This window comes from Balaenoptera acutorostrata, chromosome 7, assembly GCF_949987535.1.
Source record: "Balaenoptera acutorostrata chromosome 7, mBalAcu1.1, whole genome shotgun sequence".
NCBI classification, from domain to species: domain Eukaryota; kingdom Metazoa; phylum Chordata; class Mammalia; order Artiodactyla; family Balaenopteridae; genus Balaenoptera; species Balaenoptera acutorostrata.
The window spans coordinates 48,803,087-48,830,713 of NC_080070.1; the positions used below are offsets into that span (position 1 = coordinate 48,803,087).

A 27,627-nucleotide genomic window follows, 5' to 3' on the forward strand; every position below is an offset into this window, starting at 1 on the left:
AACATTCACTGGTTCCAGGGATTAGGACTAGATATGTTGTGACAGGGCATTATTTAGCCTACCATAGTATGGGACTTTCTTGACCTAATAAAAATCTACCAGTAAGCATTACTCTGTTTTATAAAACATAATATGCATTCCCTTTAAAATCAGGGTTCATGATGATGTAAAGAAATAAAAAATGAATGGGAGAAAAATCCAATTAATAAATGTGTAAGAAATAATGGAATAGAAAATCATTATTTGACAAATAGGACAGTAATAATTGCTTCAGAAAAGAATCATCAGTGGATACTAACATCAGTTAGTGAAAGTATGATGAGAATCAGAATATTTACGTAGTCTCAAAGTATCCTCCTTCAAAATATTTATGATGAAGAGGAAAATAGTAGCTTTATAGTGGAGAAGTCTGGCATATGAACCAAAGGATCTAAGTTAACATCACCAGTAATGGGACAAATCAACATTTGTGCCTCCTGATATGTTGTACTGAGAAGGACACAACAACACTAATGTGTGTTGCCAAAAATGAATGAATTTGATCATGAGGCAACAGCAGACAAACTCAAATTAGGGGACAAATTTAGCCACAAAATAACTGGCTAGTACTTGTCAAAGGACATGAATGACACACACATACCTACACACACACAAACACTGAGGGATTAAGGAGACTTTACAACTAAATATATATAACATGTGACCTTTTATTGCATCCAGGATCAGAAAAAGGTTATTAAGGGACAAGTGGAAATTTTTTAATAAAATCTGTAGCAAGACAATAATATTATATCAGTGTTAATTTTCTGGTTTTGATGATTGCATGGTGGTTATTTAAAACGTTAATATTTTGAAGGCTACATAAAGAGTACACAGGATTTCTTTATACTATTTCTTTAACAGCTTAATTGAAGATATAATTCACCCATTTAAAATGTTCAAGTGTGTAGTTTTTTAAATATGCACAAATTTTTGCAACCATCATCACTATTTAATTTTAGAACATTTTTGTCATGTTCCCCCCAAACCCCTTATGCTTTAGCAGTAATTCCCATTTTCTCCCTCCCTCCACCCCCTGGAAACCACTAATCTACTGTATCTATGGATTTGCCTATTTTAGATATTGCCTATAAATGAAATAGTATTATATAGTGGTTCTCTCTGTGGGGTAGACAGAGGGGGGTTGGGATAGGGGAGAAGTTCACTGGGTAGATTCAATGATATTGGTACTATACTAGTTCTTAAGGTGGCTGGTGCATTTGTGAATGTATATTTATTATTATACTTCCTAACCTACAGATATGTTATAATACATTCTTTGGCGTATATGTAATATATACAATAAAATTTTGAAGGAGGTAGACTGTGATTAGTGCTTTGCAGAGATTTAATTGACCATGTTGTGAGCATGTGGACTGCTTAGTATGACCATGACTTTGAAGTCCCTCAGCATACTTCAGAGAATTATGAGGCATTGTGGTGGAGGCAAGGACACTGATCTACTCTCACAGAGAATTCCATCAGTTTTCCTCGCTGGTAGACATTGATTACATTATCCAAAATAGCAGGTAATTAAAATAATCTTTTTCTACCTGGCTCTGTATGCTCATTGGTGGGTAGCCAATTTACTTGCAAATTATGTTACAACTCCCTGATGGTGATGTTAAAATATGTCCGGTGTCAGAAGTCAAGCTGCCTGGAATTGAAGTTCTCCCTTTAACTTCCTAATCTGGAAAATTCTATCTCATAGACAACAAACCGTGTAAGGGCAGCCATCTTACCTTCTTGTTCACACTCTGTACCCAGGGCCTACCACTGTGCCTGGCACATAGTAGGCACTCAACAAACGTTAATAATGAAAGAAGAATTGTCTTGGGAACAAAGGAAGTAATAAAAGGCTTCACAGAGAGTAGATGTTGCTTAGAAGATTTTACTTCCCTTAATCTTCTCTTTTCCTACCATTCTTAAACTGTTCTTCCACTTCAGCTGTGGTTCACATTGTTCTCTTTGCATTAGAAGTACCTGGGAAGCTTTAAAAAATACTGAATTACGACCCCCTCCACCAAAGGTTCTGATTTAGTTGCCTAGTATAGCAACTAGCACATAGCAGTGTGCAGTAAACTTTGAAGAAAGGAAGGAGGGATGGAAGGAAGGAAAGGAGGGGGAAAAGGACAGAATGACAGAAAGAAGACAGATGATCTGTTCATTTACGTCGTAAGCTGTCTTTATAGTAAACTTATTTGAATTTTAGTAAGTGCAAATAATTCACCACTCCAGTTACTATTGATTATATTATGTATGTTATATTCCTTCCTCTTTTAAGCAGCATTTTTTAAAAAACAAAAACAAATACACTGATTGTAAGATGTATCCTGATTTTCAAAGTAATAAAATACAGTAGCAGGTGGGTAGATAGATAGATAGAGAGAGAGATAGATAGATAGATAGGGATAGGGCATCTCTAAAATCTAGAAAATGCAGCCCATACCCCATAAAAGCTATTGGTTTTGAATCCCGTGTTCTTTGTAGAAGTCCCCTGGTCCTTAGTACTTTCTGATAAAGAAGTTACATTTTCTTATGAAGATTCTTGCTAAAGATTCTGAATATGTTTCCAACCTCCATTTCTCTGTTTGGTTGCAGCTCTTGCCTTCCTAAAAATATACGAGCTATATTTTCAAAGACTAAGAGTACACGAAAGAGAGAATGTGAGTGTGTGTGTGTGGTGTATTTCCTGTATGAAACCATTATTTCAAAAAAACAGGAGCTACAGCTCTAGAGGCCATTTGGATCCAAAGCAAAATGTTGCCCTTGGATTGAGGTTGCCCTTGTTGCTAAGTTGCCTGGAAGGCCACTGCAGTTTTAAGAGGTACCATCTCCAAAGGCTAATACCTCCATATGCTTTTGCTTTTAAAGGTTAAAATTGCCCTTGGGTAGGGCTTAGTTTGCTGTGTTTAAAAGTTCATCTAGTCAGGAAACTGTAAATATAAAGTTACATTTCCCTGTCACTTATCATTCTGCAGCTCATTAAGTTTCAACTAATTGCATCTTCAGAATTCAGGATCTTAATGTTTCTCAGCTTCACCACCAGACTGAAATCTTAACACCCAGGTCGTTAAGAGTTTTCTTTACTTATCCTAGGCTATCAAAAGATCTTCGTTTAGAAATGGGCAATTCCTGGCTAATGGATGTGACTTAGAAGTTTGAAAGGTAAATATTTCTAGTAAATCTGAGTCATTTTAGCAGTCATTTTAATTGCTTGTGGCATTTTCCTTCATAACATCTTCTGATGGCAAAATGTCAATGGTAATAGTGCCAGGAAACTAGATTTGATAAATGTCTAGCATACCAATAAAAATTTAACACTTAAATGGGTCCGATTCTTCAACTGCTAAGTTGGACTCTGAGCTTTCATTGGACCGTGATGGGAAAAGTCTAGCTTTGTTGACTATAATCTGATGTGATCACTTTTCTTTCAATCCCTTTGAAGACGGTAAAGAGAATGCCAGTACCATTCTGTGAAAAACTTCTGTGAGGAGGGAGTAGTTTTTAGGGAAGCATAACAGAAGAGAGGGAAGCTAATCCTGGGACATGTGTTTTATGTAATCATACTATCAATAAGCAGTCATCACTTTGCAGGCAAATAAAAATAGTATGCATTTGAAAATCAGTTATACTGTCGAGTTCCTTGTGAATTACTTTTACCTATTTTAGTTATAATCCAAGTGCAAGAACAGCAGTAATTTTTTTTAATGAGGCATGCTTCTGCTGGGTTTCTTTGATTTTTGAGCATTTCAATGAATAAAGGGAAAAAAGCATACCCATAAATTATTAAACAGACTTTGATTTCACCCCAAATTGCCATGCTGTTGACACCTTTTCTCGTTTGTCCTTTAAACTGATGTGGGGATGAAATACTCAAATGAGAACCAGCATATATTTTTATTTACTCTTACTTATTTCTTTAAGCCATTTGGTAATATATTCTGCTGTATGAATTGGTTTATTTCAAATTGCTTTGCTTGGTGATGATGTCATCATTTTGTCAGGGCTTTATTTTGTTGTTGTTTGAAGGTCCCTCATGCTCAAAACATTAGAAGGTACGTTTGTGATTTATGGCAACATAAGAGTAGAATTTAATCTGGAGCCACCCAAATACAGCAGAGTGAGGGTGTTACAAGAAGAAAGATATTCAGGGGTGATACCATTTGTTATGTAGATTCCAGGGACCTAAAAATCAACAAGCTAAGAAATGCACACTTAAATCTAGTTGCTATGAAATCCAGCTGGTATGAGACACAGGCAATTACATCAGTTGACTTTACTTTGAAAAGATAAATACGGAAAGCGTGAGAAGAGTATTGCTCTCTGGCTACAATGAGGAATATCTCTTGTGCAATAAATGTCACCACGCTGCAGTAGCTTCTCAGTCTTTATTTCTTGTGTCTTAGTATAACAGAAGATGCAAAACGATGCCAACATGTTCTAAAAGGTTGGATCATTGGAAACCAGTGGTCTTCAAAGCAGCGTGTGCCAACCACCATCCCCTGGCGTGTGAGAGGAAAATAGTGTACATTAATATTTTTTTAAAAAAGGAAATTAAGAAATAAGCTTTACTCATGTTTAATGGATAGATTGGCACTAGGGCGCTTATTTGCTCTCTATGATAGTCACATCAGATGTGATAGAGCCAGGGTTTGGGTTTGGGTTTGGGTTTTCCTAATCATAGTCATCATCACCGTCATCACTGAAGTCTGTTTGCCACAGGATCTGCCTCCAGGCCCAGGGCTCTTTGCACTGCAGTTTCCTCTGCTTCCATCTGAATGTGGATGACTTAATTCCGTGGCTTTTGGCCCTGGCCTTGTAGTCCAGTAAGGAGAGCAGCATTCACATACTTCCCACTGCCTAAGGAAGCCACATTCACAACCTCTCGGGCCCTTCCTAGGGGCTTTTTTCCCACTGGATTTGCCTGGCCTGCACTGTAGAAGTCATCCGACCCCGCCCCCCCCCCCCCCAATGGGGAAGCCTGTGCTATCTACTTGCTCGTTATGAGCAGCTCCCGAGTGTTGTCACCGGGTAACAGCACCCGGCACAGTATCCTTGTGCCGAATGGCATGTGACTAAATGAAAGCCAGAAGAACCTTCAACCAAGCTTTGGAAAGAATCGCTCTGGGCAGGAGCCCTTGACCTCCTCTGTCTTGATTTTCCTCACCTGGTGCTCCTTTCACTCTGCATCTTCAAGTCTGTTTCTTCAGCCTCCTGACAGTCCCCCTATTTGTTACAGGGATGTGTACAATCCTTTTGAGACCATTTGATGTTCTCTAGGAAGAAAAGGGAAAGGGATACTTTCCTTACCAAATAAGGGGGAGTTGTGTTTGGGGGAGGAAAAAACCACCAAAAAAACCCTAATTGCAAAGTAATGAGGGGACCTTGGTGAATATCACTATTGAGAGTATGGGGCAGAGAATCTTGCAACCTGACTGATACCAGGTTTTCCCATGTAGATGAAAACATAAAGATCCAGAGCACCACTTAGACTTTTTAAAAAAATTTTTGGTAAAGAAAAGTAAGCTGTACAACCAGCCACTTGCTTTCTTTCGTGAGATCAGCCTGGCTGGAAACTTTTCACTGACTTTGCTACTCACCTGGAGATTGCTAACAACAGGTAGGAATTAGACTTGTAGAAGTGACCCCTCTGGCCCTTAGGATGAGGGCCTACTTACTGACACTCTAGTCCTCTCCTAAGAGAAAGGCAAAGTAATCTTCATCCACAGAGAACTAGAATTTTCTCAAGCTGGAAGGCAAGTTTGTTATGGGAGAAGTGGGTCGACTTGTCTCAAAGGCCAGCCCGAATCCAAAGTGAGCTGCACCTTGCTGCTTGCTGAGTACTCTGCGGCCTCTCTAAGGCCTCCCTTCCCACTGTTTATATTCCTTTGGGAGCTTCCAGGTGCCTCTAAATTAATGCTTTTTCCAGGTGGTTTAGCATTCCTCCTGCAACAAGACCACTCTGCTCTCAGCTGGCCCTCAGGATAACTTCAGCAGGGAGGTCATTCCCTGTCCTGCCTGGGCACAACGGGTAGTAGGGCAGCAGTGACACTGTTTAGTGGCAGGGGCTTAGCTCTCAGGTTTTGTTCACCCTCAAAATCCTTGGTGAATCCATTCAATTTTATGGCGATAACTATTGTTTTTTTGAACTTGAGTGATGTTGATAATGTGGGGGAACAGGGAGCTGGCAGGGGGACTTGATGGCAAGGGGTTTTCCTGTAGCTCCTGCCTATTTCTGCTGTAATGATTGAGACTGTAGGAGCATCTTCCACTCCTCCATAGGAAAGTCTTTCTGATTTGCTTAATCCAGCTTCATGAACCGCAGATCACTCCTCTAAGAGTGGCTGTCCTTGGAAGTTACTGCTGTCATCTGGCAGCTGTTGACAAAGGGACCAATTTTCTTTGCAGGATATACCAAATCCAAGGTATATGGCTGCTGTCCAATAGAAATGCAAGTCACATATAGAATTTTAAATTTTCTAGAAGGCACATTAAAAATATCAAAAGAAACGGGTGAAATTAATTTAATAACATGTTTTCTTTAACCCAGTATATCCAATATGTTATCATACCAGCATTTAATCAATATTAAAAAATTATTGAGAGATTATACATTCTTTTCTTTGTGTTAAGTCTTCACAATTCAGTGTGTGTCTTAGAGCACATCTCAATTTGGACTAGCTACATTTCAAGTGCTCACTGGCCACTTGTGGCCAGTGGCTACTGTATTGATGAGTGTGAGTCAATTCCTGTAGACTTAAATATTATAAATTATAGCAATTCTTGTTTGCTTTTTGGGGCTGTCTCTTGTTGGTTTGGTTTATGTGCAAATGTGTACTGGTTAATTAAGTACATTTAATAATGTGGAAAGATAAAGAAATTGGTTCCTCAGCCCACCTTTTAGTAGAGTGATAACATTGGCAAGCATGGGGCAGTGTTTGGAGAGGACCCTTGGCATGACCTTGAAGCTGACATTCTGACAACCAGGGAGGACACTCCTCTCTGGAGAGACTTGTCTGGGGGAGAGGCGGGCCTGCTCCTGGAGCACTTTGAGTTCATTAAATCCAGTTACCGAGGATGGACAATAGGTGAGAGGTGATGGTTAGAGGTGAGGGGATCAGAAAAGGGCTATGAGAACAGACCCTGAAACAAGAAGCAGAGCAAAGGACCCCCTAGAGTGGGCCCCCAGGACTCTTCTATTCAAATGGGAGGAAAATATTATTCTGGGTCATTATTAAAAGTCATGTTAATTATGCTGTTCTAGGTAGTTAAAATTTTTTCAAAGATCCCTGGGTTGGAGTGATGGCTCACTGGATTATTTTCAAGTTGGCTTTGCTTCTTGTTCCATTCTAAAAGCAACTAAATTATTTAGAGTTAAGTTGCAAGAAAGCAGGAATAATTTTCCTTGGCGGAAAGACATTATTTGTGTAATCACTGGACACTCACTCAAACTCCCTGCCCCACTCTCATTTTTCTTTACTCATCTTGGCAAAACCAGCTGGTAGGGGAATGGCACGAACATGGGGGTGTTTATTCTAAGTCCATTTTCTCTCTTTCTTTGTCTTCCTTAAACTTGGAAGAAAAATATGTCTCATTTGAAGAACGACTTGGTTGCAGAAGTGATTACGGTTTCATTCAATGCTGGCATTATTTTTCTGCCACAGTCTCCTCCAGGCAGGCCCTGGGGGCTCAGGCTTCCTGAGTGTTATAGCCCTATATCCCTGCAAAGTCACCAGGAAGAAGTAGGGCCAAAAGTGCGAGCGATGGGCAACTGGGGCCCAGGCGCTGTCCCTGGAAGAATAACAACTTTGCCTCCAGTGGGGAAAATTGCTAAACGTTATACTATATAGCTGAAATTGTTTTTCTTTTGCAGCTGAGCTTTTGAGAAACCCTTGGGAATTGCCCTGGGTTAGGTTGGATATTAATGAAATTAATTCTCTTCTATTTGTGAGAAAGTTACTGGTGGGTCATGCTAATTGCTCCAGGCAGAAGGAACTCCTGGCTATGTTGGAGTTTGTAATAGAAGAATGATAGGTAAGGCAGCCAGAAGAGGAAGTGTGGAGGGCTGCTTTGTAGGAGTTTCATTGATTTAGCATCTGTAGGGAAGGCTTCTTTTTTTAAAAAAAAATTTTTTTTGATTAGCGAACAGGAGAACATTCAAAACTAAGACAGATAGCAGCCAACTGGGAATGCTGTGCAGCCTGGAATAGCTTAGGCTGTTTCCCCAAACAGGAAACCACAAAATGTTAGAGATTAAGGTCACTGGATCATTGGGAAAAGAGCATAACTTTGTCTGCAAAGTATTATGATGGATTGTAAATGGGCCAAAATATAAGCATAAATCTTTCGTCTAAAAACGCAACAACAAAAATCCAGCCTTCTCACAAAAGCTCAGTTTGCTTTCCTGTTGTGCTGAGAGACCAAAGCCTCCTTCTGTGGCATCTCTGTAATTTTCCTACTAAGTAGGGGAGTTATCGGGGATTTAAAGAGAAATGCTTTGTGTTCTCTGTCAGTAACACGTGTGTTTCGGTTTGGATTTTTAAAAAGGTAAAGTTTAGACCAGAAAGTGGGCCTCATGTGATTTATTTTTCAGTCTTATGCTTTAATACAGGCAACAATGAAAATATAACAAAATGCACATTTATATACATTTTTGCCCCAAACCCCTTCTTTCAAGTGTTCGCAGGCACCATCAAAAACACAGTTGTCTCTTTTCCCCTTTGAGTATCATCCCTTGCCCCCCGAACTTACTTGAAGTCAAAATCTGAGTTTAGAGGGTATGGGATCTTCTTAGTTGAGTTGGCAGGTAAACTGGCGTGCAGCTCTCTTTAGCTGACACAATTGGTTGCTTTATATCTGCCTGGAAAATATTTATCCTTCAGAAGCTTATACTGTGTAAAATAAGGGTTAATCATCATCTGATTCTGTTCACTAGGTCTTTCCTAGAGGGAAGTTTTCTTGCTGAGAGGGTGAAATCCATGAAAAAACTACTGATTTATGTACATCCAGAACCTGAAAAGTTTATGGTTTTAAATGTTAAAATGATTTAGATTTTAGAAAGATTTAAGTGAAACTGACTTTTTTAAAGTCCTCTTTTTAAGGAAAACTTAGAGAACGAAAGAGTAAACTTGCTTTTCCTCTTTTGATTATTCACTATATTGAAAAGTTAAAAAAATATCTGGAGTATAGGGAGGACAGGGTCACATCTTTTCATGTCTGTTCTCTTGGTGCCCAATCCTCAGGCTCACCACAAAGATTTACTGTTGAATAAACAGAAATTTCACATGAGCAGATTAAACAAACAAACAAACACATTCCATGTATAAGTGAACACGAACTCTTTTCTCCAGCTCAGACAAAAGGCCACTTCCTTTCCATTTCAGATGGAAGTGAAACTTAGCTGAAGAAAATGAAATGAACGAGTAGAGCTGGACTGAGACCTATTGATCTTTCTTTTCTACCCGTGACAGAGACATGAATACAGAGGAATATGTTTCTCTTCTAAGAAGAACGACAGCATAAGCATTGAATAAATGACAGCTGCCCTTGCACCTCTGTTGGGGGTGAGGGAAGGACGCTCAGGAAGGGGTAGGACTGTGTCTTAGGGAGATAACTATTGCACAGCCTGCACTCATCGTGGCCGAGTGGAAATATAGGCCTGGCGTGGTCAGATCTCTGAGTATTTAAATGACAGCATCTAATTGCAAAAACAATAACAACACCATGTGGACCTAGATGAATATATCTGCAAGCTAAATGCAGCCAATTGAAAACGTTTGCACACCACTATAGAAATTTATTTTTCAGATTATTCTTAATAAAGAGTAACAAAAACAATAATAAAACCTTGCTCTTCAGCTTATAGGATATTTTTATAACTAGTATCCCATGGGGTCCTCCCAAGAACTCTAGGATGCAGATATTCCACTTCACAGAGGAGAAAATTAAGGCTCAGAGCGAGTAGATGACAGCTCCAAGGCACTCAGTAGCACAGGCCTTGGGAGGCTGAGCCAAGGCTGGAGCTCAAGACTCCTGTCTGCAAGTGTCATACGACTTTTATAAGCCCCTGCCATTTGTTTTATGAAATTGATGACCTAGTGCAGTTACGTTAGAACTCTTGCCATCCTAAGAGTTATTCTGACTCTTACCTCCTAAATCACAATTGAAATCCACAGGTAACATCTCATTTGGGAATTTTGGAGCTATTTGAATAGCTATGTTGAATTATTCAAATGCAATAATAATAATAGCTAGTGTTAACTGAACACTTACTGTGTGCCTGGGACACAAAGAGCTTACATGCATTATATTATGTAATTCTCCCATTGACCCTCTCTCATATATGTTTCTCTTCTATCCATTTTACAGATGAGGAAACTGACCTCTAGACAGGCTATGTAACTTAATCAAGATAATCCTGCTAGTAAGTGGCAGAGCTAGGTTCAAACCCAGCTACAGAGCCTGTGCTCTTAACTATAAACATGTATCCTTCATTCCAAAGAGTCATACTTACATTTAAGTTTGCTCCTTGCATGTGTAATTACAAAGAATAAACCACCTGTTCAGTGTATTCTCTGGGCGGGGGGCAGTGGGGGGAGCGGAATACACTGCGCAGTGTGGAAGAGGGGTTAGAAGCACACTTTGGACTCAGGCAGATCTGAACTTGAATCTCTGTTACCAGCTGGCTCACCTCCCTGCATCTCTGTCCCTTTGTTCCTAAAATGGCATAAATAACACTTGCCTTCTGGGGGTGTTGTGAAATCATGGATGTAAAATGCTTAGCAGAGTGCCTGCAACATAATAAGAACAATGAGAGAGTTCTGCTATTCCAAAATGTCCTTTTAAAAGCTATACTCTTAACCATACTTTTCTAGCATTTAGGTATGGGGAAATTTCTTGGGATGCTTCAAAATTACAAGTTCCTTTTAAAGGGTAATTTATAGACTTATGGCTCTGAGTACCAAGAAAAGACTGCTGAGACACCATGCCCAATGTGTGTAAAATTAGTCATGAAAGGCATGTTATTTCATGCATTTGAGTACGTAGAGTTCAGGTTTACCCTGGCTGCATTCCCTCCTACTGTCGGCCTTTGTCTAAAAGAGTGAGATTGACAACCAAGTATTTGACACAGAAAGACCATCTGCATATTTTGAAGGTTTATTCTAGAAGAAGTTCTTTGTTGAGTCAGTCTTCCAAGTCATTATCACGTTATCAACCTACTTGAAAAGGAGGACTATATTTACCTAACTCCCCCAATTTGTATCCAGTGCTGTGCTTAGAACCCTGTTATATTTTCTCATTAATTCTCACTACAGTGAGATGTAGGTCTTACATCTACATGTCCAGGAAAGGCAACCACAACTCATGGAGGTTAAACCACGTGTCCAAGAATTCCCAGTTACTGCGTGCTGGGGCATGTGAGGCACTGGTCCAATGGTGTATGAGTATGGATTTCATACTTTTAGCAACAGCAGCAACTGTGGTTACTTGAAGCATGAAAAGAACTGGTCAGAAGACAGGATAGGTCACAGAATTCATGGACAAACTGAAGAACTAGAGTGAGGAAAGATAGGGACCAGGGAAAACTCTGGGGATCCAGGTAGCAAAACTAATGGGCAGACTCATCGGGGAACCCTGTGTCATTCTGTCCACAATCCAAATTCTAGGGAGAGAGCATTTGAGTGCCCTAGCTTAGGTCACATGCTCACCCCTTGCATAGAGGAGGAAGAACACTGATCGCCAGCCTCCACTAGGGCTGTATCCATTGAGGGAATGGGAATACAGTTACCAGGGGAAGGGGGAGTGGACCTGGGCCAAACAAAACGGCAATCACTCTACAGCGTTACAGAAAGCCTTTAAAGAGCGCAATTGCCTATACTCTACAAGTGTCCATACGTCTTATGGGGTGTCAGGCACTGTGCAAGGGCTGCAGTGGAGTGAGGGCTGAGAGCTCTGTTCTTCAGGAGCTGATGCTGTTCCCCAGCTGCTCAGTCAGGGCCAGTCCCTCTAACAGAAGTGAGGCATCTCTTGCCAGCTGAGTAATGTCCTTGCACACATCCTGGTCCATAGAGCCAAAGTGAGGAATGAGGGATGTCTCCAGAGCTGGACAAACAGATGAGATTGTTTCTGAACCGGACATGTGAACTATGTCTCCTTCTCCACCAACTCTCTGTTTCCTAAGGCTTGGAGTAGCACTTAAACATGTAGCTGTGGAGAGTCAGTAAATGCTTGTTGTTTGCAGGAATTTAGCTCCTTTCTTAAGGCGTTTTTTTTGTTTGTTTGTGTTTTGATTTTCTTTCTTTATTTTTTTTTAACATCTTTATTGGAGTATAATTGCTTTACAATGGTGTGTTAGTTTCTGCTTTATAACAAAGTGAATCAGTTATACATATACATATATCCCCATATCTCTTCCCTCTTGCATCTCCCTCCCTCCCACCCTCCCTATCCCACCCCTCTAGGTGGTCACAAAGCACCAAGCTGATCTCCCTGTGCTATGCGGTTGCTTCCCACTAGCTATCTATTTTACATTTGGTAGTGTATATATGTCCATGCCACTCTCTCACTTTGTCACAGCTTACCCTTCCCCCTCCCCATGTCCTCAAGTCCATTCTCTACATCTGCATATTTATTCCCGTGTTGCCCCTAGGTTCTTCATGACCTTTTTTTTTTTCCCTTAGATTCCATATATACGTGTTAACATACTGTATTTGTTTTTCTCTTTCTGACTTACTTCACTCTGTATGACAGACTCTAACTCCATCCACCTCACTACAAATAACTCAATTTCGTTTCTTTTTATGGCTGAGTAATATTCCATTGTATATATGTGCCACATCTTCTTTATCCATTCATCCGAGGATGGACACTTAGGTTGCTTCCATGTCCTGGCTATTGTAAATAGAGCTGCAATGAACATTTTGGTACATGACTCTTTTTGAACTATGGTTTTCTCAGGGTATATGCCCAGTAGTGGGATTGCTGGGTCGTATGGTAGTTCTATTTTTAGTTTTTTAAGTAACCTCGTGTGGGATCTAGGATGCATTCTGACACCTCCCTGTGTCACGATTTCCTTTACAGTAAAGTGGAGGCGGGCCTTGTAATACTTCTCATCCCCACCTTGTGAAGCTGGATGTGAATAAAGCCATGTGTACATGAAAACACTTTGAAAAGTAAAGAACATTAAAAAAATGATTTTCTCATCTCTTCCTTTTGAAAAAAAAAAGAGAGAGAGAGAGATGCTCGTAATCTAAATCACCTAGTGTCATCTCTTGTAAATGCTTGAATTCTGGAATGAGTTTTTAGGATCATCTGTGATTGAACTAAAGTTATGCTGTTTACCTAGTTGTCATGAAAAAAAACTGAGAGCTGGTAATACTTGAGTTAGCACAAATTATTCCCGAATAAAGACCCATCATTTGCCAAATTGAGGTGTCCAACCTCTTAGTGTTATTGTTCTTTTTATTATTTTTTCGTTGTGGAAGCATCCCAACATACCCAAAAAACTTAGAAAATAGCCAAGTTAAAACAAATCGCCCATATTTTGACTACCTTAACTGCTAGTATTTTGATGTATTCTTTTCCCAAGTTTGAAGCATCCTTTTAAAATATAGTAATTATAGAGCATGAACAGTGGGATCATAGTTTTTCATTGATTTTTTTAATAAGTATTTTTCCATGTCTTCGCATCACCATCAATTTCAACAAACTAACCAGTCAGACCTCTAAGTAGTAAAAGAAAAGAAAATTCTCTAAAAGGAGTGCCTCTGCTCTTTAACTGAGGCCTCACAGCTGACCAGAAAGGAAAGTGAGGACACTGGTTGTTCAGGGGTGCTGCCTGGTGTGTCCCTGGGAACCTACTACAACCAGCGCTTTCCCTGCCCCTCGTTTTGTTAGAGTCACTCCTGACAAGGGAAGCGTAGCTAAAAGCTGCATTCACTTCTGTCTCCACCTCTCTATCTTTACACCCTGTTGCTTAAAATACCAGCAAGCCTCAGGGGAAGGTTTGCCCCAGACTGTCCCAGTTTTAGCCTGCAAGCCCTGTATCCTGGGAAACTCCTCCGTCCAGGGCAAACCGGGACAGATCACCCCACCAGGAAGAAGTGGGCGAATGTGTGCAGATCCTTCGTAAGTGGCCAACCCGTTGCGGTTTAAGCCTTGTCCTGGAACTTCTCTGTCTCTCAGGATGTGGGTGGCCAACATGTGCCCTCCAGCTTCAGGACCACCCAGCCCTGTGCTACACCCACCTGGCTTCTCAGCTCACTGTCACCGGATCCTGGGATATCTCACCCACTCACCCAGCCCTGGAGGCACCCAACTGGGATATTCCTGTGGGGGCTGAAGAGAGTGAATGTGACATTTAGATAAAAATAGAAGCTCTGGAATTCTTATATTTAAGGCAGCCTTAAATGCCAGCTCTGAAATCACTTCGCTTGATCATTAATCTGATTTCTTTTTTTGTTGCATTTGACTTACGTGCCCTTTAGTAGTTAAAATTGTTTTCCTTGCTTTGCAAAGGAAGGATTTCCATTTGCCCCCAAAAGTAGGCTTTCTGCACATCACATGTGCAAAATTATGCAGTCCAGCCCTTCGCTGCCTCATTCTGGAGTGTTAGTATTCTTGTTTATGATGTCTTGAAAAACAAGGGAAATGGCTCAGGCAGGGATGGGCTTCGTTTCAATTCATTTCAACAAACGTGTACCCTAATGCTGTACATATCAGCCTGTTTTTGCTGTAACCTGTGGATTTTGCTATCATCCCTCCAAGATGAAAATTCAAATCAGTTTCAAAATATCCTGATGATAGTAAGGTGACAATATCCTGATGACACTCAGAAAGATGCAAGCTTCATAGAGTAGCCACGAAGAAGGAAGATGGCTACGGACACTTGTGTGTGTGCTGGTTAATCAGCATCTTTTCACTGAATTCTAGAAGAATTACCTTATAGATGATTATCTTTGTTAATCAGCTATAATCAGGCCTTCCTAGAATGGTGAAGTATTTAAGGCTTGTTTCCTGGTACAGATCATGTGTAATTGTTTCCATACTGTTGGCAAAACAGCTGTAGGAGTTTTGCATGGGCCATAAGTACTCAAGGTCTTTGAGGCAATTTCTTTGTATAAACAATGCAAATTTTTATTGCTATAGTTGAGTTTTTTAAAGAGGCTTTAAATCCATCAGGATTTTCTGAAAGGGGGGGTTCTTCATAGGAGAGTGGAGGTGGTGATGATGACTGAGTAACATGAAAGACCCTGTGTTCCTATAGGTGAGGCCCAGGGCTCTTTCATCTTAGGCTGAATCCTGGCCCACTGCTGCTTGAGGATTTGGAGTGTGTAAAAGTCCTGGGCTTTTTAATTATGTATAAGCCTTTTAAGAAGCCTGTACCAGGGGGGCAGAGATGGAAACATGCAGTGAAACATTTTATATCCAGTTTGAGGATTCAACCGAAGGTCTTCACTTGAGTCAAACCAGAGCTTCCAAATAGATCAAAGGTAGCATGGAGTTGAAGAAAATCTCTTTGTTGGTGGTGGAGTGACAATACCTTATGAGAATCAACAAGTGTAAAAAATAGCCTAAAGGGAGTAGAAAACAGAGGGGAAAATTACTCAGATTTCCACCACTAAAATTAATCAACTCTATTCCTTTTTTTTAAAGTTTCATTCCATATATGTAAATAAGTATGTCAATTTTATATATCATAATTGGGATATATATTTGGCATTAAACTTTCATACTTAACATTATGTGATAAGCATTTTCCACATTACTTCATGGTTTAGTCCAACAGTTTATTTACTTATTTATTTTTACCAGGAAAAAAAATTTTTTTATTTACAGAGAATAAATGAACCACAACTATTTTGTGAGAAAGCTGATGATGAACCATTTTTTTAAAAATCAGAATTCTTCTTCTGGCATTATCATCCACTGAGTTTGCACTTACACTATAAACAGATATAAGATGGACATAGTATATGAGGCAATAATTTTCAGACTTTATGAACAGGCAGTAAAGAGCGCAGATCCAAAGAACAGGGAAATAAAGGCAGTGAGCCCCATAATGTGCACTTCTGGAATGAAAAATGGGATGAGGAACACAAGCTTAAGATAGCCATCTCCCTGAGTTCAGGAGAAAGAGGCTGGACTTAAGGAGAATGAGGTGACAACTTTGTAGTCCAACAGTTTAAGTGGCTTTGCAGTATCCCATAGAATTTCTGTACCGTGGTTATTTAACCACTCACTAATATGGAACTTTTAGACTGTGTTCAAATTTGTCATTATAAAGTTTCAGTGAATATTGTTAAATAATTTTTTTTTTTATTTCTTCGGGCTTATTTTCGTAGAGTTTATTCCACAAACTGGGATTACTGGGACAAAGTGTCAACATGATAAAGTCTTTGCATTAAAAAGTGACTGTTGCTTTCCTGAAGAGTAAGGCCATTCACACTGCCCCCAGTAGCTTCACAACTTCAGCAGCATTGCGTATTATCTGAATATCTTGAAAGCTGTTTGGGAAGAAAAGACAAGAGTTGCCTCAGAGTTTCTCGTACGGTACCCATCAACTTGGCTAAAAAAAAAAATGTATCATAGGCATTTTGAAGGACGTTCCTCATTTTTGACAAGTGGCTATCATATTTAAGAAAGGACGTCTTTGGAAGTGGCATAGCAGACATGGTTGCCTCCAACAAATAACAAATTTGAGGCACCTGCATCTATCTGTCTGCCTCAAAAAATTAGAGTTGTCGCTGAAATGTAGGAGGGAAAAGCAACATGGATTAGCAGCAGCCACGAGGGAATGCCCAGCTTGCCAGCTGCTGCAGGGCCTGAAAAGTGAAGATAATCAAATGCAGGCTTCGTGACAATCCTAGTGTGTACCATTCCTTAGTTCCACCGAACTGTAACCACAGTCTTCTTCCTTAACATAGCCATACATCCAAGTAAAACCTATATTGCTGGGTAATACAGCACAAATGCTTTTGCAACAAGAGAGATGTATGCAGATTCCTATGAAGAATCAAACTTTTGGAAGAATGCAGTGGTTGAGACAAGGCTTGAGTTTATTTCAGGTTGTTGGTATATGTAGCCAACTGGAAGAAAGTGACCCTACTGAGTTCCTGGGTTGGCGTCTCTGAGCAGCGCCCCAGAGCCGCTAACATTCCCTTTTCTCTCTTGTGTGCACTATCTGTACCCAGATACATTGACTGGCTTCCCCTGCTGAATCCTGCATTTGCCCACGGCTCAATTTCGTTTCAGGTTCTAATCTACAACGGCCAACTGGACATCATCGTGGCAGCTACCCTGACAGAGCGCTCCTTGATGGCCATGAACTGGAAAGGATCCCAGGATTATAAGAAGGCAGAAAGAAAAGTTTGGAAGATCCTTAAATCTGATCCTGAAGTGGCTGGTTATGTACGGCAAGTGGATAGCTTCTATCAGGTATGAAAATGCTTCCCGGCACGCAGGTTGTAAGAATGGGATGATGAGATTGAAATGAAAGCCTGAATACCCGTAAGACATGGTCAGCCTTAAGCAAAGTCATACAACAACCAAAAGGTGTCTTCTGTTGCCCTCCTTTCCACAGGGAAGGGTGGTCTGAGTTCATATTAAAATACAAATACTCAATGTTTAAGACAAAAGTTGACAGACACAAGTGTAGGTATGATTTAAGAGATAAGGTGACAATTAAAAAGATTAAGAAAAGATAATACTCAACCCCAAAAGGTGAATCATTAATGAGAGAATTAGTCTATTTTGGGAACAAAAGAGAGCGTGAACAAATTACATGAGGAAGGTTCAATGCAATCTCCTCTGGCAAACCTATGATCACATTCACGTATTACACATGGAGCCCGAGGACAAAATTTGTCTGATGCCCTAGTGTGACCTCTCCTTTAGGGGTCAGATGTTACTCTGGCCAAGCCTGTCCACTGCTCCTCCAGTTTGCAGGTCTCAGCTCCTGGAAGATGAATAGGTCTTCCTTAATGTTTACACGATGATTATACTGTTTACCTCCAGAAAGTTTCTGGAGAAATTAAGAAAGCCCCTTAGTTTTGCTTAGTTAGTCTCAAGAGGAGAAATTTATTCTTCTAGACTTGATTTTATTCCCCAATTTTTTATGTGAGGCAACACTGGGACCTCAATTCTGTACCTCCAAGTATTTGGAAGAATAGCTTTCTAATGCTTGAATTTTCCTTTAGGCAAATCCATGCTCCAAACAGAAATTAATCACAGGAATACTACTTTAAAAGTACTTTGCTTTGGGATTGTAAATGAGAGATCACAAAGTATTTTATCAGGGGTCACTGGGTTATCACCTGAATTACTCATTTATGTTTAAAAAAATGATAGATCCAGCAGAAATTACGGGTATTCTAATGTGAAAAGGTACCCTTCCTACCCTACCCCGGTCATTCTAACCATTAAATAACATGAAATTTAACAGACATTTAAATATTACACAAAATGTTAACTACCTTGGACAACGGAAACAGTTGAGAGACATATTTCTGGGCTCAAGTGAAGGTAAACTTGGAAAAGTTATAACGTTACAGTTTCTAAATCGAGATAAATTATACCAAAGAATTAACTACTGGTGGAATGGCAAACTAAATGACTCAGAGCAGGAACAGTTCTGGCAGTATATATATGAAGTCTGAAAATGGGACAGGGAAGGACAGAAAGAAGTGTCTGTTTACATGCAGAGAGATCTAAAGAGAGGATGGAAAGTGCCTTGTCAGCCCCATCTGCTTTTGTAAATTTGAGCGATCTTGAATCTGGTATTGAGTTGGGGACCACAATAAATAGTTAACTCTGAAGACAGATTCCAAAATATTGAAATTCCTGGACAAGTGGAGGCTCTTGAGTGCAGAAAATAATCTGGACTTAATTTTGTTGTTTGTCTCTTTTTAAGTAACACAAGTTATATAGCAATTCAAATATTTTTTAAAAAGAGAAAAAGAAAAAATTAAACAATTTCAACATCTGAAATTACATTTTAATTGATTCATATGTGTACAGGTTTTTGCATAATTTTAAGTGTAATATAAGGTTGATTCTACTTTGTTACTTAAAACAAAACTTACTGAGTTATAACATAATATGGAAAAGTAAACAAGTCACAAATATACAGGTAAATGAATTTTCACAAAGTGAACATACCCCTGTAACTGTTACCTAAATAAAGAAATAGAATAGAACCAGTGCCCCTCCCCCCCCACCCCATAGTCACTACTCCCCTCCTCCCCAAGGTAACCACTGTCCTGACTTCTAATAGCCTAGATTACTTTTGCAAGTTTTTGAATTTTTATAAATGGACATATTCAGTATGTACTCTTTCCTGTGTGGTATGTTTGCTCAGCTTTGTGTTCATGAGATTTATTTATTCTCTTTTTATATGGTAATTTGGTACTTTTTTCTGATATGCTTAGAAATTTTCAGTTGAATGTCAGACATTGAACAGGTAAAATTATGGAGATAGTTTGAGTTTTTGGCTGATGATATTTACCTTCAAAGAGATTTTGCTTTGCTTCTGTCAGGCAATTAGAATAGAGGCAAGCACCTTTATCGAGTCTGGAATTGAGTGACTTTAAATCTGTACTTTAGCTGGCCTATTTCCGTGGCCCTAAGTTGACGTTTGTGGCATTAACCAGGGCCTCTACCGTTTGGCAGAGCATGAACTTCAGTATTTGTCTCCCAAAGCTCCATTCAAGTTTCCAGTCTCTTAACTACCACTTTATGCTTGGTTTTGTAACCTCTTGGCCGCTGAATCAACTATTGCTTTGATGCGGACAGGGCCAGAGAATGCCAGACTCAGCTTGTTGCCCTCTCCTTCAGTTTGCAAGCCTGGCCCTTTGTAGTGGGCAGAATAATGGGCCCCCAAAGATACCTTCCCCCTAATCTCTGGAGCCTGTCAATATATTGTATCATATGGAAAGAAGGAATTAAGGCTACATATGGAAATAAGGTTGTTAATCATCTGACCTAGAGATGGGGAAATTATTCTGGATTATCCAGATGGGCCAGTATAATCACAAAGATCCTTATGAGTGAATGAGGGAAGCAGGTGAGTCAGAGTCAGAGAGGGTTTCAAAGATGCAGTGTTGCTGGCTTTGAACATAGAGGAAGGACCATGAGCTAAGGAATGCAGGCAGCCTCTAGAAACTAGAAATCACAAAGAAACAGATTCTCCCCCTAGAGCCTCCAGAAGGAATGGAACCTTGCCAACATCTTAGTTAGCTTAGCCAACATCTTTAGTCCAGTGGGACCATTTCTGACTTCTGACCTCCAGAATTATAAAATAAGAAATTATTGTTGTTTTAAGGCACTTAAATTTGTGATGGTTTGTTACAGCAACAATAGGAAACTAATACACCCCTTATATCCTGGCTGCCTTGGGTGATCCTCAGGATTTTCAAGTGGGTGTGTTCTGTATTTTGTCCAGCTTTTCTAGTTTTTCTTAGTAGGAGGATTGAGGGCAACAAGTGTCTCTGCCAGTACAGGATGTGGCACTTGCTGTTTTGTTCTTTTAACATTATATCATACATATTTTCAAAGTTACAGTATAGATTCTTAACTTATTTTTAAGTAATACTCCATTGAATTGATAAAATTAATTTTCTTAATTACCCTCTTACTGGCCACGTAAGGTTGTTTCCTTTTGTTGCTGTTATTATTATTATTAATTATAAGCTAATTTTCCAACTAATATCATGTGTGTCAGTAGTCCTACTGATCTACATAAACTATGTAAATAAATCAGGCAAAATACAGATTATGATTTTTTGTGTGCAAAATAAATGAAAGAGAAGAGGCAAATAAAACATCAGAGTTATAAGGGATGGGCTCATCTACCTATATTTAAGTTCAATAATGATAAAGATAGCTTTCATTTGTTGAACACTAAATATGTGCCAGCTGTTGTGATAGGTACTTCATGGATATTATCAGAGCAAACTCTGAAAATTATATAATATAATTTCCATTTTACTTACATATGAGGAAACAGACTCTGAGAAGGTAAACAGTTAATCCAGAATCATCCAATGACAGCATTGGGATTCAAACTTTATTCAGTTTGTTCCCAGAGCCTGTGTGCCTATGTCTGTCAGATTGCCCCTGATATTTAATTGCCAGTAAGGTGGAGAATGTTAACTAAATAGGAGAGAAGAGAAACACTCAGGAAAAAAACTTGTTTATTTAATCTTTTCACATGTTTGAAAGACATTTGTTATGCGTTCCTTAGGGGCAGTATAAAAAACAGATATTTATCAGTACTCATGAGGTTCTAAACTTACCTCCACATGATTAGAATACAGTAATACTTCGCCTGTGGCTAGAAATGAAGAAATATTAGTTTAATAATGAAATGCCCACATTCTTTTATTTCTGACTGCATCCTCCCATTCACTGACTGGATGGTCAGACTGAATATGATAATAAAGTCTATTCTATCAAGGAGATTTTACTCAAAGGAGGGAAGAAATAAAGGCAGAAAATAAGCAAATATAGACATTCACAAATCAGATAATGCCAGAAAATAAAACTGGGTGATGTGAAAGAGCTGGTACAGGGACTACTTTGGAGGGTGGATCCCAGAAGCCTCCCTGAAGAGGTGAGACAGTAGGACATGAAGCAACCTCCATGTGCAGATGTGGGCCAGCGTTTCCATGCAGAGAATGTCTAAGTGTGCCAAGGGGCAGAAATAAGCCAGATGTGTGTGAGGAAAGGAAGGAGGGCCAGTGGCCCTGAGGGAGGAATAGGGAAAGGGAGGAAGCAAAGATGGAGGATTGGCTGTGGCCACATTGTACGGGACCTGGCAGGTCAGGGTAGAGTTTGTACTCGGAAAGTTAATCACACCCCGTAGACAGAGCTCTAAACTTCTTGCTCTGGTTTGAGATCCCTTCCAGTACAAATTCGGAGTATATTCATGCTATCCTCTTTGGTATCATGACCCTCTACACACACACTCTTAATTGAGTTCTTTTCTCCCACAAGGAAAAATTTGCTTGTAGACATCTTTCTGTTGGGGAGATTTTTTTTTTACCTCAACTACTGACTAGTTTAGGAATGATCATTGTTACTGAATAAAACTGTATACAGTATTAGGTTGTATGGATATGTGTGTTTGTGTATGTGTGTTGTACATGCGTATACCGATAACATATGTAGAGACTATGTAACAGAGTGGTTAGAGACCACTATAGAGTGGCCTCTAATACTGTAATAGACTATTATAGTGGTCTCAATACTATAATAGGGTATTATAGTGGTCTCAATACTATAATAGAGTGTTCCAGTGGCCTCAATACTATGATAGAGTGTTCCAGTGGCCTCTAATATTATAATAGAGTGTTCCAGTGGCCTCCAGTACTATAATAGAGTGTTCCAGTGGCCTCCAATACTATAATAGAGTGTTCCAGTGTCCTCAGTACTATAATAGAGTGTTCCAGTGGCCTCCAATACTATAATAGAGTGTTCCAGTGTCCTCAGTACTATAATAGAGTGTTCCAGTGTCCTCAGTACTTTAATAGAGTGTTCCAGTGGCCTCTAATACTATAATAGAGTGTTCCAGTGGCCTCCAATACTATAATAGAGTGTTCCAGTGGCCTCCAATACTATAATAGAATGTTCCAGTGTCCTCAGTACTATAATAGAGTATTTGAGTCAGGAAGACCATGGTTTGCCTCCTTAATCTTCTACTTAATAGCTATGTGACCTTGGGCAAGTTTTTCACCTCTCTATACCATGACTTCATCTCCTATAAAATAGGGGTAGTAATAATATCTACCTGTTATGGACTGAACTGTGTCTCCCTAACTTAGGATGTTGAAGACCTAACTTAGGATGTGTCTGTATTTGGAGATATGGCCTCTAAGGAGGTAATTAAGGTTAAATGAGGTCATAAGGGCAGGGCCCTGATTCTGTGGGATTACGAAGAGACCGCAGAGAGATGGCTTGCCCTCACTCTGTCTCTGCCATGTGAGGACACAGCAAGAAGGCAGCCATCTGCAAGCCAGGAAGAGAGCTCTCATCAGAAACCCAGTCAGCTAGCACCTTGATCTTGGACTTCCCAGATGCCAAAACTGTGAGAAATTTCTGTTGTTTAAGCCACTCAGTCTATCGTATCCTCATAGGATTATTGAGGGGATTCAATAAGCTAATTAGCCTAGAGCAGTCCCTGACTCATAGGAAACATTTGCTGCTATTATTGTTACCGTGGATCACTTATAAGAATATACACAGAAAAAAGGAAAATTATAAATGGTAAAAGTCAAGATCAGGGAAAATATTTGATTTTCCCTTAGAGGAAAGTTGGAATATTAGTATTCAGGCCATTAAGGGCAAACACGCATGCCGAGCTGCCAGGGAGCGATGGGCACGTCCTTAACCCCCTGTCCGCTGCACTGCTTTATGATGAGAATCCCACCAGGCACATTCAGCATGTCCTCCAGATCCTTTGATGGCTGCCTCAGCCACCTGTTATTCTATGTCCCCTGGCCCTTCCTTGTGAAACGCTCCAGTGCCTGACATCACACATGTCCTGCTCGGTGCTGTGCATGGAATGCCCAGCTTGGGAGACGAGATTGGGGCTGCAGGGCAGCCTGGGCCGTAGAGGTGGGAAAAGGGATTGACCACCACTCAGAAACTTGTGGCAAATATCATACTGAGCCCGCTGACTCTTCTGGTGAATGCAAAACACATTGAGAGATGAAATGGCACTCCTCCGGCTGCCAAAAACCGGCTAACAAAAGAAGCGAGGCCCACATATGTTTGTGATAGAAGTGTTTTACCACACAGCGGCGAGGGATCTGCATTTTATGTAGGTGATTTTACAATGCTGGCAGCGCTCCTTCCCCTAATGCCTCAGCATAGGATTGGGGGTGGTGTGTGGAGATTGGGGGGAGGGGCAGGGATGAAGGAGGGAAAGGAGCTCTGGTGTTCACAAAGGCATTCTCTGTGGATTAAGGATACTGTTCAGATGTCAGGCATCTGATAATGAAAGAAACGGGCCTCAACCATGGACTTGGCTTTTTAGCATTTGACACACAAAACAGAAGCATGTGTATGTGTCTGCCAAAAAAGAAAACTCACTCTCTGCCAAACTCCACAGCTCTTAATTTAAAAATCGAAACCAAAGTAGACTTGTCTCCGGATGGTTCCCTAAAATGTCCACTTAAAGGAATGACAGCTCTCGCAGGGGAGTGTCAAGGTACCGAGATGGGGAGCAGTTTCTCCATCAAGGGAGGCCCAGGAAAACCAACCAGCTCCATCCAGCCTTCGGAGATCAGATGAAGAATGAGTGCTATTTGTTGCCCCTTGTTGGTCTGGCCTCCACAATCTGTGCCATTCTAAGACTTGGACCCTCCCTTGTTATATCATCTGGGAAGTCATAGGCTTTTCTGAGCCTCTGTTTGTTCATCTGTAAAATACAAGGTTTGAACTGAGTTATCTCTAAGATATCTTCAAAGAAAGATCTGAAGTATATTTTTCATTAATGTCCGGAGGGGCTCAGTTTGCAAGCAATGTAGAATAGATAGCTGCCTTCAGAGTGGGATGTGTGTGTTTGTATGACTCAGAAGTGTTGCAGTCTAGATCAAAGGTCTAATCCTCTCTCTCCCCCTAGCTGGTGACAACCCATGTCCATCACTGTCAAGGCCACCCTGCTGCTCCTTTTGGGGTCTTTCTCTGCCTTTCTCCAAATGTCACAGTTGCTGTTCATGATCTGTTTTGATGTTGCCACTGCTTTTGAAATGCAGGACATTTTGTTCTTACATCACTGAATTGTCATTTCAACTCCAAAGACTTTTTGATGCCACATTTAATATAAAATTTAATCAGAATATAAAATTTTAATCAGAATAATAACACTGATACATTTCTTTAAAAACATCTTTCTAGAAAAAAAACTTCATGAAGCTAAATTTTCTTTAAAAAGCATTTTTTCTATCTTTATTTCAATGAAAATATTCTTACGGAGATTACTTATTTTCCATGTAAACATTAAAAGGAAGACTTGAGTCCCTGGTCAGTTTTCATTCCTATGCAATCATACTGGGTGTAGCTTCTTCTACCATGAGTTTTGCATTGTTTCTAACAACTCTCTTTTCCTGATTGCAATTTGAGTCATCATTAATTTTATTTTATGTTTTCATTATCAATATCAGCTTAGGTTATTCAATAATTACAGGATGGATTATCTCCATCCTCTAGGTAGCATTTTCCAGTTGAAACAAATTTTAGATCTCATTTTCCAGGTGGGGAAACTGAAGCCCAGAGGTTAAGTGACTGTTCCAAAGTCTCCTACCCATTTCATGTCTGAGCTGAGATTAGATTCTAGACCCCCTGGCTTCCAGCCCAGAGGTTTTCTGCTTCACAAGGGCACTCACCTCTGGAATGATGGATTGGCAGTAGTAAACTAGTACAGTTAAAATTGGAGCCTGCATACACATCTGCCATAATTAAAGCAGGCCTGAGAAATAATGTGTTTTACTTCCAGTGTTAGCTCTTCAGTTACATGCATGTGCCCTTCTATAGACAGACAGAGTACCGGGACTTTTAAAAAGGTGCTAGAGCTCAGTAGGTGGTGAGGCAAGGTTCATCCAGTGTTAAGAAAGGTTATAGCTTTACCTGGGAATTTCTGATGTTAGTAAAAGAACAGATGCTGAAATTGGCTAAAATGAACAGTGGAAACATGGTGGGCAGAGGCTCAGAATGAGAGCGTACAGGGCAGGGTACAGGCAGAGCACGCAGTCTGGTTTCTAATCTGGAGCCTAAAGGGTGAAAGCTGGGAGAGAAACTGGAAAGAGATCATGGGACCTTGATGGTAGGCAAAGGGGTGAGTGTTCCGTTGTTTAAGTAGTGGCGGGCCACTGAAGGGTCTTTTTTTCCAATTTTTTTTATTGTGATAGAATATACATAACAAAATTTGCCATCTTAACCTTTTTAAAGTATACAGTTGAGCGGTACTAATGCATTCATAATGTTGTGCACCATCCATCTCCACAGTTCTTTTCCTCTTGTAAAGCTGAAACTCTGTAACTAAACACCAGCTCTCCATTCCCCCTTCCCTAGAGCCTGGCAACCACCGTTCTACCCCGTCTCTATGAATCTGACTACTCTAAGTATCTCATATAAGTGGAAGCATACAGTGTTTGTCACCGTGGAAGATGTTTAAGCACATTTTCAAAGCTTTGGAAAGTTTAAAATGGCAGCAATAGGATGAATTCAGGGTAGAAAGAGGTCAGAGAAGGAGGATCCCCAGGAAATAGGGAGTCATGTTAGGAGCTGTATTGGAAGAAGGTTCTCCATCTACTTCCTGAGACCACCTTCTTGATACTTGATTTTGAGGTCCTGAAATAGAGGAGACAAGCTTTGTCATGTCTAAGCTGTAAGGACTGATCGCTGTTTGAGACATGGTGTTTCCTGTGTAGTTAAACCAGCTTGAAAGCTAAGTATCCACAGGGAGCGCCTGGCATGCTGGTGTCATCCTGGTGCCCTCCTCAGGCAGCCACAGTGAGTCCCCCAGCCCCCAAAAGCACAAGCCCTGAGCCATGACTTATACTTTGACCTTGACCCAGGTTTGGCTTATGGAGTCCTCAGGACGGTGGTCTGCTACACTCTTCTCACGGGGCTTCTCCCTGAGTTTCCAACAGGAATCAGACCTTCTGTTAGGGGTTACATACATTGAAACCAAGGGAAGGAGCCCACCACCCTCAAAGCTTGACTGTTTTGGAGAGTCGTGACCAATGGGAGGCGGTCTGGGGTAATGAGAGGAAAGTGGACTGTGGAGTTAGACCAACCTATGTGAATTTCAGTTTTTGCCACTTACCGGCTGTGGGCTGGTCGCTGGTGCATGGGGGTGTCAGGAAGGCCAAAGGAGATGCTAAGGATGGCTACCAATCCTTCAGCATTTGCAAGCCCTCAGGCCAGTGGTCTGCCACACACTTTCTTATCCACAATTTTATGGAATACTCATAGCTCCCCTGTAAATTATGTGATTGTATTTATGAATTTATAAATGTAGAAACAGAAGTTTCACCTGGAAAACTTGATTAAGGCTTCAAATAGTAATAGTATCTGAGATTTGACAGCCCACATCTTGCTCTTTCCCCGGCACCGCTGTGCTTTAAGTACCTGTGGGGGCCATGGAGCGGGAAGGATGGAATATTCTGGTTGGCCACCGGACCAAGGCTACAAGTCTGCCCTTGGTGGTGGTGGTGACAGAGGTGGGTAGAGTGTGGGTGGTGGCCAGTGTGTTTGGCAGTGCATCCCGTCCACATAGAAGAGGCTGTTTTCTAAAGAAAAGCAGAGTGCTTACAAGGAGTAGGAGGATGGGGAAAGCCTGGTGTGCAGACAGAAAACAGTGAACAACTACGGCTTCTTAATTGTGCTTTTCTAAAACTAACATCAACCATTTTGTTTCTTTGACTACACACAACTGAAAAATGGAGAAAAGAATAACCACAGTCCTTCGAGTGGAAGGGAAGTTCAGGCTAGGATTTCATCATGTCCATGGATAATCCACAGAGAGAATGACCGAGCTGGCCACCTGCCTCTCTTGAACTTTCTGATAATTCTTTTTTTTTT

The 27,627-nt window shown here is 40.4% G+C and overlaps 1 protein-coding gene across 2 annotated transcripts in view; it reads left to right on the forward strand.

Moving 5' to 3' along the window:
• CPVL (carboxypeptidase vitellogenic like) overlaps positions 1-27,627 on the forward strand; it is a 112,412-nt gene that overhangs the window by 68,874 nt on the left and 15,911 nt on the right. For both annotated transcript variants that reach the window (XM_007193500.3, XM_007193499.3), the window contains one exon: positions 17,296-17,478. In XM_007193500.3, coding sequence (XP_007193562.2) covers positions 17,296-17,478 — 183 coding nt within the window. The remainder of the gene's footprint in view (positions 1-17,295; positions 17,479-27,627) is intronic.